The 12239-nt window shown below is 40.1% G+C and overlaps 1 protein-coding gene across 1 annotated transcript in view; it reads left to right on the top strand.

The window, feature by feature from the left end:
* Positions 1-12239, top strand: part of igdcc4 (immunoglobulin superfamily, DCC subclass, member 4) — a 144767-nt gene that overhangs the window by 101741 nt on the left and 30787 nt on the right. The window contains exons 10-11 of the mRNA XM_060852974.1: positions 5588-5758; positions 7414-7644. Coding sequence (XP_060708957.1) covers positions 5588-5758; positions 7414-7644 — 402 coding nt within the window. The remainder of the gene's footprint in view (positions 1-5587; positions 5759-7413; positions 7645-12239) is intronic.

The following is a 12239-nucleotide window of genomic DNA, read 5'->3' as shown; positions in this document are numbered from 1 at the left end:
TTTCATGCTGTACATCTCTATGACTCTAAGCTATTTTAATTCTCAACACAGTTCTTGATTTTTGCTCCAGTGACATGAGCACTCCACAACCTTCAAGTCAGTATTCAAATCACTGAGGGAAACTCATCCAGGACCACTGTACCTGATGAAACCAGATTTTAAAAACTATATAAGGTGTGAGAAAGCACAAGGAGAGTAAATCCTAAGTTAACATTTGTCCAAACTCATTCATTTTCAGTATCCTGTCCTATTCATAGTGGAAACTTCTGGTACAGATTGGTCATAGAAGTCACCCACTGGGAGTCTACCGTATACATTAGTTTATGAATGTGTTTGATTTTGTCTCAAAGGATGAACAAGAGAAAGTAAATTTATATGTAATATTCAGTTTTCCATGTAACATAGAACATAGAAAAATACAGCGGAGTGCAGGCCCTTTGGCCCTCGATGTTGCGCTGACCCAAGCCCACTATCCTCCATATGCCTATCCAATGCCTGTTTAAATGCCCATAAAGAGGGAGAGTCCATCACTGCTACTGGCAGGGCATTCCATGAACTCACGACTCGCTGTGTAAAGAATCTACCCCTAACATCTGTCCTATACCTACCACTCCTTAATTTAAAGCTGTGTCCCCTAGTAACACCTGACTCCATTAGCGGTAAAAGGTTCTCAGTGTCGACCCTATCTAAACCCCTAATCATCTTATACACCTCTATCAAATCTCCCCTAAACCTTCTCTTCTCCAATGAGAACAGCCCCAAGTGCCTCAGCCTTTCCTCATAAGATTTTCCTACCATTCCAGGCAACATCCTGGTAAACCTACTCTGCACTCGTTCCAATGCCTCCACATCCTTCCTATAGTATGGCGACCAAAACTGCACACAATACTCCAGATGAGGCCGCACCAGAGTCTTATACAGTTGCAACATGACCTCAGGACTCCGGAACTCAATTCCTCTACCAATAAAGCCCAGTACACCATATGCCTTCCTCACAGCACTATTTACCTGGGTGGCAACTTTCAGAGATCTGTGTACATGGACACCAAGATCCCTCTGCTCATCCACACTACCAAGTAACCTACCATTAGCCCAGTAATCCATCCTCTTGTTACTCCTACCAAAGTGAATGACTTCACACTTAGCTACATTGAATTCCATTTGCCACCTTTCTGCCCAGCTCTGCAACTTATCTATATCCCGCTGTAACCTACCACTTCCTTCCTCACTATCCACAACTCCACCGACTTTTGTGTCATCCGCAAACTTGCTTACCCAGCTTTCAAGCCCTTCCTCTAGATCATTTATAAAGATAACAAAAAGCAATGGTCCCAAAACAGATCCTTGTGGTACACCGCTAGTAACTGCACTCCAAGATGAACATAGTCCATCAACTACTACCCTCTGTCTCCTTCCAGCCAGCCAATTCCTAATCCAAACCTCTAATGTATCCTCAATGCCATACATCCGTAGTTTTAGCATTAGCCTACCATGGGGAACCTTATCGAAAGCCTTACTAAAATCCATATACACAACATCTACTGCTTTACCCTCGTCCACTTCCTTGGTCACCTTCTCAAAGAACTCAATAAGGTTTGTGAGGCACGACCTGCCCTTCACAAAACCATGCTGGCTATCCTTGATCACGTTATTCCTATCCAGATGTTCATAAATCTTATCCCTTACCATTCTCTCTAAGACTTTGCCCACCACTGAAGTCAGACTCACTGGCCTATAGTTACTAGTACCAATCATCTTGTACACCTCTATCAAGTCACCCCTAAACCATCTTTTCTCCAATGAAAACAGCCCCAAGTGCCTCAGCCTTTCCTCATACGATCTTCCTATCATACCAGGCAACATCCTGGTAAACCTCCTTTGCACCCGTTCCTGTGCCTCCACATCCTTCCTATAGTATGGCGACCAAAACTGCGCACAATACTCCAGATGCGGCCGCACCAGAGTCTTATACAACTGCAACATGACCTCAGGATTCCGGAACTCAATTTCTCGACCAATAAAAGCCAGTACGCCATATACCTTCCTCACAGCACTATTTACCTGGGTGGCAACTTTCAGAGATCTGTGCATAAAGACACCAAGATCCCTCTGCTCATCCACACTACCAAGTATCCGACCATTAGCCCAGTACTCCATCTTCTTGTTACTCTTACCAAAGTGAATCACTTCACACTTACCTACATTGTTGCCACCTTTTTGCCCAGCTTTGCAGCTTATCGATATCCCGCTGTAATCTGCTACATTCTTCCTCACTGTCAACAACTCCACCGACTTTAGTATCATCCGCAAACTTGCTCACCCAACCTTCTAGCCCCTCCTCCAAGTCATTTATAAAAATGACAAACAGTAATGGTCCCAAAACAGATCCTTGCAGAACACCGCTAGTAACTGCACTCCAAGATTAACCTTTACCATCAACTGCTACCCTTTGTCGTCTTCCAGCCAGCCAATTCCTAATCCAAACCTCTAACGCACTCTCAGTGCCATACCTCCGTATTTTTTGCAGTAGCCTACCGTGGGGAACCTTATCAAACACCTTACTAAAATCCACATACACCACATCTACCGCTTTACCCTCGTCCACCTCCTTAGTCACCTTCTCAAAGAATTCAATAAGGTTTGTGAGGCACGACCTGCCCTTCACAAAACCATGCTGACTATCCTTGATCACATTATTCCTATCCAGATGTCCCTTACAATTCTCTCTAAGATTTTGCCCACAACAGAAGTGAGACTCACCGGCCTATAGTTACTAGGTTATCCCTACTCCCCTTCTTGAACAAGAGAACCACATTTGCTGTCCTCCAGTAATCTGACACTATTCCTGTAGATAACGAGGACATAAAAATCAAGGCCAATGGCTCTGCAATCTCCTCCCTTGCTTCCCAGAGAATCCTAGGATAAATGCCATCAGGCCCAGGGGACTTAACTATTTTCACCCTTTCCAGAATTTCCAACACTTCTTCCCTACATACCTCAAAGCCAACCATTCTAATTAATTGTGACTCAATATTCACATCGGCAACAATGTCCTGTTCCTGAGTGAATACTGATGAAAAGTATTCATTCAGTGTCTCTCCAATCTCTTCAGCCTCCACGCACAACTTCCCACTACTATCCTTGACTGGACCTATTCCTCCCTAGTCATTCTTTTATTCCTGACATACCTATGGAAAGCCTTTGGATTTTCCCTAATCCTACCAACCAAGGACTTTTCATGTCCCCTCCTTGCTGCTCTTAGCTCTCTCTTTAGATCCTTCCTGGCTACCTTATAACTCTCAATAGCCCCAATTGAACGTTCACGCCTCATCTTTACATAGGCTGCCCTCTTCCCTTTAGCAAGGGATTCCAATTCCTTATTAAACCACGGCTCCCTCACACGACCTTTTCCTCCCTGCCTGACAGGTACATACTTATCAAGGACACTCAATAGCTGCTACTTGAACAAGCTCCACATATCGATTGTGCCCTTCCCTTGAAGCCTGCTTTTCCAAGCCACGCATACTAGGCCATGCCTCACCGCATCATAATTTCCCTGCCCCCAGCTATAACTCTTGCCCTGCAGTGCACATTTATCCCTCTCCATCACTAGAGTAAAAGTCACCGAGTTGTGGTCACTGTCCCCGAAGTGCTCACCTACCTCCAATTCTAATACCTGGCCTGGTTCGTTACGCGGAACCAAATCCAGTATAGCCTCACCTCTTGTTGCCCTGTCTACATATTGTGTCAGGAAATCCTCCTGCACACATTGGACAAACACTGACCCATCTAACGTACTCGAGCTATAGCTTTCCCAGTCAATATCTGGAAAGTTAAAGTCCCCCATAACAAACACCCTATTACTTTCACTCCTCTCCTGGATCATCCTTGCAATTCTTTCTTCTACGTCTCTAGGACTATTAGGAGGCCTGTAGAAAACTCCTAACAGGGTGACTTCGCCTTTCCTATTTCTAACCTCAGCCCAAACTACCTCAGATGGTGAGTCTTCATCCATCGTCTTTTCCACCGCTGTAATACTATCCTTGACAAGCAATGCCACACCTCCCCCTCTTTTACCCCCACCTCTGACCGTACTAAAACATTTAAACCCTGGAACCTGCAACAGCCATTCCTGTCCCTGTTCTACCCATGTCTTCGTAATAGCCACAACATCGAAATCCCAGGTACCAACCCGTGCTGCAAGTTCACCTACCTTATTTCGTATACTTCTCGCATTGAAGTATACACACTTCAAGCCACCTTTCTGTTTACAGGCACCCTCCTTCGAGATTGATGCCATGTTCCTAAACTCCCTACTCTCAAGGTCCTGCACCCTAAAGCTATAGTCCAGGTTCCCATGCTCCTGCAGAGTTAGTTTAAACTCCCCCCCCCCCCCCCCCCCAAACCCCCAAAGAGCACTAGCAAACCTCCCCCAAGGATACTGGTGCCCCTCAGGTTCAGGTGTAGACCATCCTGTTTATAGAGGCCGTACTTTCCCCAGAAAGAACCCCAGTTATCCAGATACCGAAATCCCTTCCTCCTGCACCATCCCTGTAGCCATGCATTTAACTGTTCTCTCTCCCTATTCCTCGACTCTCTAACACGTGGCATGAGTAACAAACCAGAGACAACAACTCTGTTGTTCTGGCTCTGAGCTTCCAACCTAGCTCCCTGAAAACCTGCCTAACATCCTCATTCCTCTTGCTACCTATGTCGTTGGTGCCAATATGGACCACAACTTCGGGTTGCTCCCCCTCCCCCTTAAGGACCCAGAAAACACGATCAGAGACGTCACGTACCCTTGCACCTGGGAGGCAACATACCAATCGTGAGTCTCTCTCGCCCCCGCAAAACCGCCTATCTGTGCTCCGAACTATCGAGTCCCCAATAAATATTGCTCTGCACTTCTCCACCCTTCCCTTCTGAGCAACGGGGACAGGCTCCGTGCCAGAGGCCTGAACCCTATTGCTTACCCCTGGTAAATCGTCCCCCCGACAAGTATCCAACGGTATACTTGTTCTTGAGGGGAACAACCGCAGGGGTCCCTGCACTGGCTGCTTCCTCCCAGTCCCCCTCACTGTCATCCATCTGTCTGCAATCTTTGGAGTTACTACTTCCCTAAAGCTCCGATCTATGACCCCCTCTGCCTCCCGAATGATCCTAAGTTCATCTAAGTTTCCTAACACGGTCTTGGAGGAGCTGGAGATGGGTGCACTTCCTGCAAGTGTAATCAGCAGGGAAGAATATGGCATCCGTCACCTCAAACATGTTGCAAGAGGAACATTTCACTGTCTTCACTGCCATCCCTCTAAAAGTAACCTTTAAAAAAACTAAGTCAAAAACTAGGTAACATTATCAAAATTCCTGGACCTGATGTTAAACACTTCAGGAACCGAATGCTTAATCTGTGATGCAAATGAATTTATGTTCTTTGTTCAGTTTCTTAATTGTGGAAGTATATGTATGGAACATATATGTGGAAATGTGAAAACTTCTAGTTTGTAAAACTCGAGTCTGTGCTGCAAATTCAGACTTTCTATTTTTATTCATCCACAGTTAATAGGATTTACCTCTGTTTGTGTAACAGATCAGATTTATTCAATTGAAGTTGATGGAAATGAGACACAAGTCACACTTCCTATTGTACAATCAAAAAAAATCTACAAAGTTCGGATTGCAGCAAGCACCACTGTAGGATATGGTGCACCATCAGAATGGACCCAGCATCTAATCCCTGACCGAAATAAGCTAATGATGGGTAAGGATAATCTCTTTTCACATTAGACGATTGATTCAAACATGATTTTTTAAAAATTAATCTGTGTGTGTATGTGTGTATACATACACCATTATTTATCTCTCTCAGATTAATGGATTATTTATACTCCATTATTTATCTCTCTCAGCATAACTGATGTAAAGTTGTTCTTTACTACCCACCATAGAATAAGTATAGTATCCTTTATTGTTAAAGATACAATGTACATGATATGTTGTTAATTAGAAATTGGCTCATACTACCGATTGGTGATCTCATTGATCATATTGTTATGATAGCTGCTGATGTTACTATTGGACAAGTTATGAAACCTGGCTCAATAGATCTTCCTTTGTATTTTGGCATAGTGGTCATTCATCGAAACACAAGCATACAGGGTTACTGATGTTCTTTACTAATAAAACAGAAAATAAACAAATCTAGCTATTTTAGTACAGAACACAGTTTGAAAGACTTCAGCAGTTCAAGATAGCAGCTCAGCCCTACCTTCTCAAGGGCTGATAGGGATGGGCAATAATGATGCCCAAATGATGGCCAGTGATGCCCAAAACTTATGAATGAATAAAAATAATCTAAACTATTTCCCAACACAATCATTTTACAGTTTCATATCCAAAGAAAGTGGCCCACTATCTCGAATCTTCAACTCAACTGATTCTTCTCACTACTTTGCTGTCAATTGTGGTATCATCAGGCATGAATGGTCACAAAATGAAAGCTTGCACTTCCTCAGTCTTTTAATAATCTGCAAGTTTTCAATCATTCATTCCTGATCTGCAAGTTACTCAGGGTTAAATATCTAGGTTTCCTAAATCAAAAAATAATCCTTGATTATCAAAAATAATGGCATTTGATGTTTGCACTCCTGGTCACAAGCCTAACATAATACAAACCGTTCCACATTAACACTCTGGGGTTCTGTGCTCTCTGAGACACAATTAGTTAAGAGTTCCAGAAAGACTGATTGACCTAATTATTTTTAAACCTTCAACATCCCTACAACTGTAAACACGGCCGTATATAAATCAGATGCCTTTCTTCACAACTTCTCTTTAGTACTTTCAGAGTAAAGCTGTCATTTGTAATAGCAATAGCTTGCATTTATATGGCACCACGAACATAGTAAAATGCTCCAAAGCACTTGACAAGTATTGTATAACAAAATTTGGCACAAAGCAATGTTATATGAGAATTGAAAGTCAAAAATCTGGTCATGGAGGTAGGTTTTAAGTAGTATCTTACAGTAGTAATGCCTGGTAGACAGGTTTAGGGAAGGAATTACAGAGCATGAAATCATGACAGCTGAAGGCATGGTAATCAGTGGTGAAACAATTAAATTGGAGATGCTCAAGCCCAGAATTGGCGGACCACCAATATGTTAGGATTATAGGTAAGTCTGGAGGAGGTGACAGAAAGTACGGTGCGAGACCATTGATTTTAAAGTAGTCATGTTTTCAATTCAATGTATAGTTTAACCTGAACCATTGTTGGCGAGTCAGCATTGGGTGATGCGATAAAAGAACTTGAATTTGGATAATCTCACATTCAGAGAGGCTAGCGCATTATTAGATAACTGTTATAAGTTTGACATTGTTTAAGTAATCACAATAGTGACCTGTTCTCCTTTGCTGTAGTTCCTTTTGCTCCAGTAGAGATGAAAGTGAAGGCAAAAGTAGATTCTCTGTTGGTCACATGGCAGCCACCTTCTAATCAAGTCCAGATCCAGGGTTACAAGCTTTTTTACAGAAAAGCAGATACAGATGATTTGAACAGAGAATTAAATGAAACGAATAGAGATGAGCATTGGACAAAAGGACCAATACGACTTCGAAGAAAAGTGAAGCAGTATGAGATTACTGGATTAGGTAAGTCAGACAGAGTAACCCGAATTTTGATAGCACTGTCATGGAATAGAAGAACATTGATTGGCAATTGGAAATAATGCTGCTGGTTGAACCATTGGTTCTGATTCCTCAATAGTGAGGTTGATTGCATAGCTAGTGTATTCCTTGGCTTAAATGTTTCAGGCCTAAAAGCTACTTGTTCTTTCACATCAAAATATGTAATATAATATATATGGCATGTCAGTACAAAGATTGGGCTTAGCACCGATGATGTCAAGGTTGATCAATCTGCTTCACAAAGGGAAAAATATTTGTAAAATGTGTCCAACAGACAATAGATGATAAAAATTGCTCAAACCTGTTCTAAGGAAGGGTCATTTGACACGAAACACTAACTCTGACTTCTCTCCACAGGTACTACCAGACCTGCTGAGCTTTTCTAGCAATTTCTTTTATTTTGTTTCTGATTTACAGCATTGGCAGTTCTTTGTGTTTTGATATTAAATGATGGCTGGGACCAATTTTTAGTTGTTAGGTGGATGAGCTTTGAGTGATTTGAAAGCCTTCCTGTATAGATCTGTTTATTTCTTTGACCATAAGATGGAGGAGCAGAATTGGGTGGCTCGGTCCACTGAGTCTGCTCCACAATTTGATCATGGTTAATATGTTTCTCAACCACATTCTCTCGCTTTCTCCCTGTACACGTTGATTTCCTTACCAATCAAGAACCTGTCAATCTGAGTCTTAAGTACACTCTATAACTTAGCCTCCACAGCCTTCTGCAGCAATGAGTTCCACAGATTTAATAATACTTCCTTATCTCAGTTCTAAAGGGTCAGCTTCCACTCTAAGTCTGAGTCATTGGGTCCTAGTCTGTCCTATGAGTGGAAACATAGGTCTTTTTCATGACCACTTTATCCAGGCCTCTTCGTATTGTGTAAGTTTCAATCAGATCCGGAGACTTCAACTGCTGCACATATAACAAGCCATTCATGTCAAATTTGGTTTCATGTTCTTTTAGTCCCAAGTTAAATGCTCATTTCAGAGCCATTCACTTGTCAGAAATTTGTGTTTTTGCTTTATTTCTGCAAACTTCTTTAATTTAGTCCATTAGAAACTTAGTATTTTTATTACACCTTTCAGTTACATTCATTTGTTAGGGTATTTCAGACATATCATTATTGTCCACAGCATGTCTCCCATTGGTGAGTGTGAACTTTATAGTACATGATGCAACACTTAAAGGGAATAATTGTTTTTCCCCTGAGATATATAGGTTCTAATATTTAGAATGTAGTATCTTGCATATAATAGCCTTCCCTCACCAGACATAAAGCATTGTGATTAGCTAGTGACTGGTATGCATTGCAGTTGTTCACATTTTTTTAACATAAATAGGATTCCTACTTCTCACTCTTCTATTAGTGCTTCCATTTTGGAAACAAAAGCATAAAATTTAGGTGAACACATAAGTAATAGTTTTGATGTACAGTATGGGGGAGCAAGTGTGAAAACAGTCAGCACATGTAACAAGAGTTAAAGATGACTATAAATACGGCTGTTATTATTCAGAGATTTTTCATCCCAGAGTGGAAAATCATAGTAAAAATGCATCTCTTGTTAAATATTATTGAAAATATTAATATTTAAGTGTCAAAGGGGAAAAGCTCTGATCTCAACATTCCTAGTTGCTAAGCATAAAGGATTTTATCAGTTTTACCTGGAAACATGGACTATTTTGTTTCCCATTTTATTGAGTAAGTTTTTAACAACTTTTGTTTATTGCCAATAATGTTTGCATGCAGTATTCACATTTGTACCACATACACTAAATGTTTTGCATACTATTGAATAAAATATTTAGAAGTAATTAATATTTGAAGGATATAACTGGAAGTGAAGACTTTGTGCATGCCCTATACTTACAGATGTTATGCACTATCTAAGAGGCACATTGGTGAGTGTGTGATTGAATTAGTCTGAGGTCATCCATGTGATGAATATATGCTATAGTGCCACCAGGTGGTGCATCAGCATTCCCCAAAGATGTCACTCCACAGAGATAGATTATTTGATGTTCAGCAAAATAACTAAGTCCCTGTAAGCCACCTTATAACAAAGAGGGGATAGAACTGCGAGCGAAGAGCCCACCAATTCCACATGGCATTTTGTGATAAGAAGATGAAAATAATCTCAAATATACATTGTCTTCTTACAGCTATGGGTGTGCAGAGTACACATTTATTAAAAAAATTACTTCCTGCCAACTAACTTACAGTTGTGTCTGCTTTTCCCAAAACTAATTTGCATATTCTCACATTCAGACCTGTCTCAGTCGCACAAGATTCTTTGTGCGAAACAGGATTCTTTCCTCCTCGACAAACATCTCCACTAGTCTGATAGCACAGTCATTCATTGCTGTTTTACTGCTAAAAATTAAAGCTTTTGATAATTCATCCCTGGAGTTACATAAATTTTGAATTCATGCTAAATTATGGAAATTGACATAAATTAGAATTACAGTAAGTTAGTAATATTGTATAAATGGTTAATTTCTCCGAAAGGAAACAGTTGTATTTAGATTTTTGTGTTTTCATGGATGAACTAGTGATTAAATCATGTTTCTCTCCACTGTTTGAAAAGTTCCTTATGCAACTTTCTATCCAAATTCTCCTTACCATTACTCAGAAGATTGTACAAAGCAATAACAGCTATTACAGGATTTTGTATTTTAACGTATGTTCATTGTACTGGCAAAAAGCCCAATAATGTTTGCAGGTTATTTGCTTCTGCGTTCTTAATCAGCAATACTTATTTGTTTTGGATTCTAAACTGTTACACATTTGGTTTGTCTTTCATGTTGATATATTTGAGGTCTGATTTGTCGAGAAAAAGCTGTTTTGTGCAGACCCATCTGGAAAGTCTCATAATTGCAAACAATTCAACTTTTAATTAATCTCTCTCTTTGTTATAAAGAATTATTTGCAAGTTTTATTACATCTGGATAAATGCATGCCACCTTAATTTATAATTTATTCATTTTGGATTTCTCCAGAAGCAATACCCATCTTCTTAACACAGGTTCTTGATCTCTGAGTAATGACTACTCTGTTTTGTGTCTTTGGAGGGGCATATTTCTATAAATGTTTTACTTATTTGGATCTAACTGGTGCTTTATCAAATTCATCAAAATTGTTCACTGCAGGTTAGATTTCTAAGCATTCTTGGTAATAGAATAACTTAGGATAGAGCAAATTTGGTTTTTAATTTTTTTTGAATCAGTGATGTTGCTGAAACCAAACTGATTAGTGGATTTTCGTGGTGTATTCAGTGACAAAGCTTCCTTGATGTTGAAGTGTGATATGATTGGTGATACTTTGCAGATCAGAAGTTGTAAAGTCTAATGACATTTTCATACCAGGAGCACAAGAGGGAGCACAACACTTATACCTCAACATTCTGTATTAGTCCATGTCGCACTGCGTAACAACAGCAGATTTTGTTTGCTATATTTTCTATCGATATATTTCTTGACGAGGACTTGGTTCCTTCTTACAGAATTTCAAACGTGAAACTTTCATCATTTATTCGATCAAAGATATGGGAGGATGAATGAAATTATGGAACATTTTGATGTACGCACTCCAAGCTGAAATGCTTAGTTGTTTTTTCTGAATTTGAGCTTTTCCAGTTTTCAGTTGAGTTGGCTCAGTGCAATCTTTGTTGAATTTTAATTCAGCAGTCTAGAATCCTGGACTGTGATAATGTGGGAATTAAGTGTTTGATCAACACACAACTGCTACAATTACATTTCAGTTTCAAAAATCTTAATTCCAAAAAGTGCCAGACTTTGTTTTTAAAATCAACCCATAGGATTAAGTCATTTATATTTATATCATATAATTTATCTACATAAAAATAACCTTATCTATAATGAACAATTTGAAAATCAAATCTGATTTGTTTCGTATGTTATTTTACCTTGTAAGGAGAGTTTAAACCCTCTCAAATTGACCTGAGGTCTCCAGAAATTAATGGTTAATCTCCTGAATTTTGCAGTGAGCAACATGGAAGAGTAATAACTTGGGGTTTCTGAAAATTCATAAGGAATGGTGTTATGGACCAGGCCAGACACCCTCAAAACATTTCAAGAAAATAGCCTGGATCCTAACTTTGCTAGTTGTTAAGCAGATGTAAAGTGGACTTTCCAGGAGTGATGCAGTTGGTCTAACTACTTAGTTTTAAACAAAACAAAATTTATTTGCAAGATTACTGAATGAAACCCAAACAAAAAATAACAGAATATAGAATAACTTAGGAGAAAGTGAGGACTGTAGATGTTGGAGATCAGAGCTGAAAGTGTGTTGCTGGAAAAGTGCAGCTGGTCAGGCAGCATCCAAGGAGCAGGAGAATCGACATTTTGGGCATGAGCCCTTCTTCAGGAATGAAGAAGGGCTCATGCCCAAAACGTCGATTCTCCTGCTCCCTGGATGCTGCCTGACCTGCGCTTTTCCAGCAACACATTTTCAGTATAGAATAACTTAATCTATCCGAAAACCCAACAGATTATCGCACCTTAATGATGCTGTTCCAACTGCTTGCAACAATCCCCATAA

Source organism: Hemiscyllium ocellatum, chromosome 39, assembly GCF_020745735.1.
Source record: "Hemiscyllium ocellatum isolate sHemOce1 chromosome 39, sHemOce1.pat.X.cur, whole genome shotgun sequence".
NCBI classification, from domain to species: domain Eukaryota; kingdom Metazoa; phylum Chordata; class Chondrichthyes; order Orectolobiformes; family Hemiscylliidae; genus Hemiscyllium; species Hemiscyllium ocellatum.
This window is presented reverse-complemented; position numbering and strand designations above follow the sequence as displayed.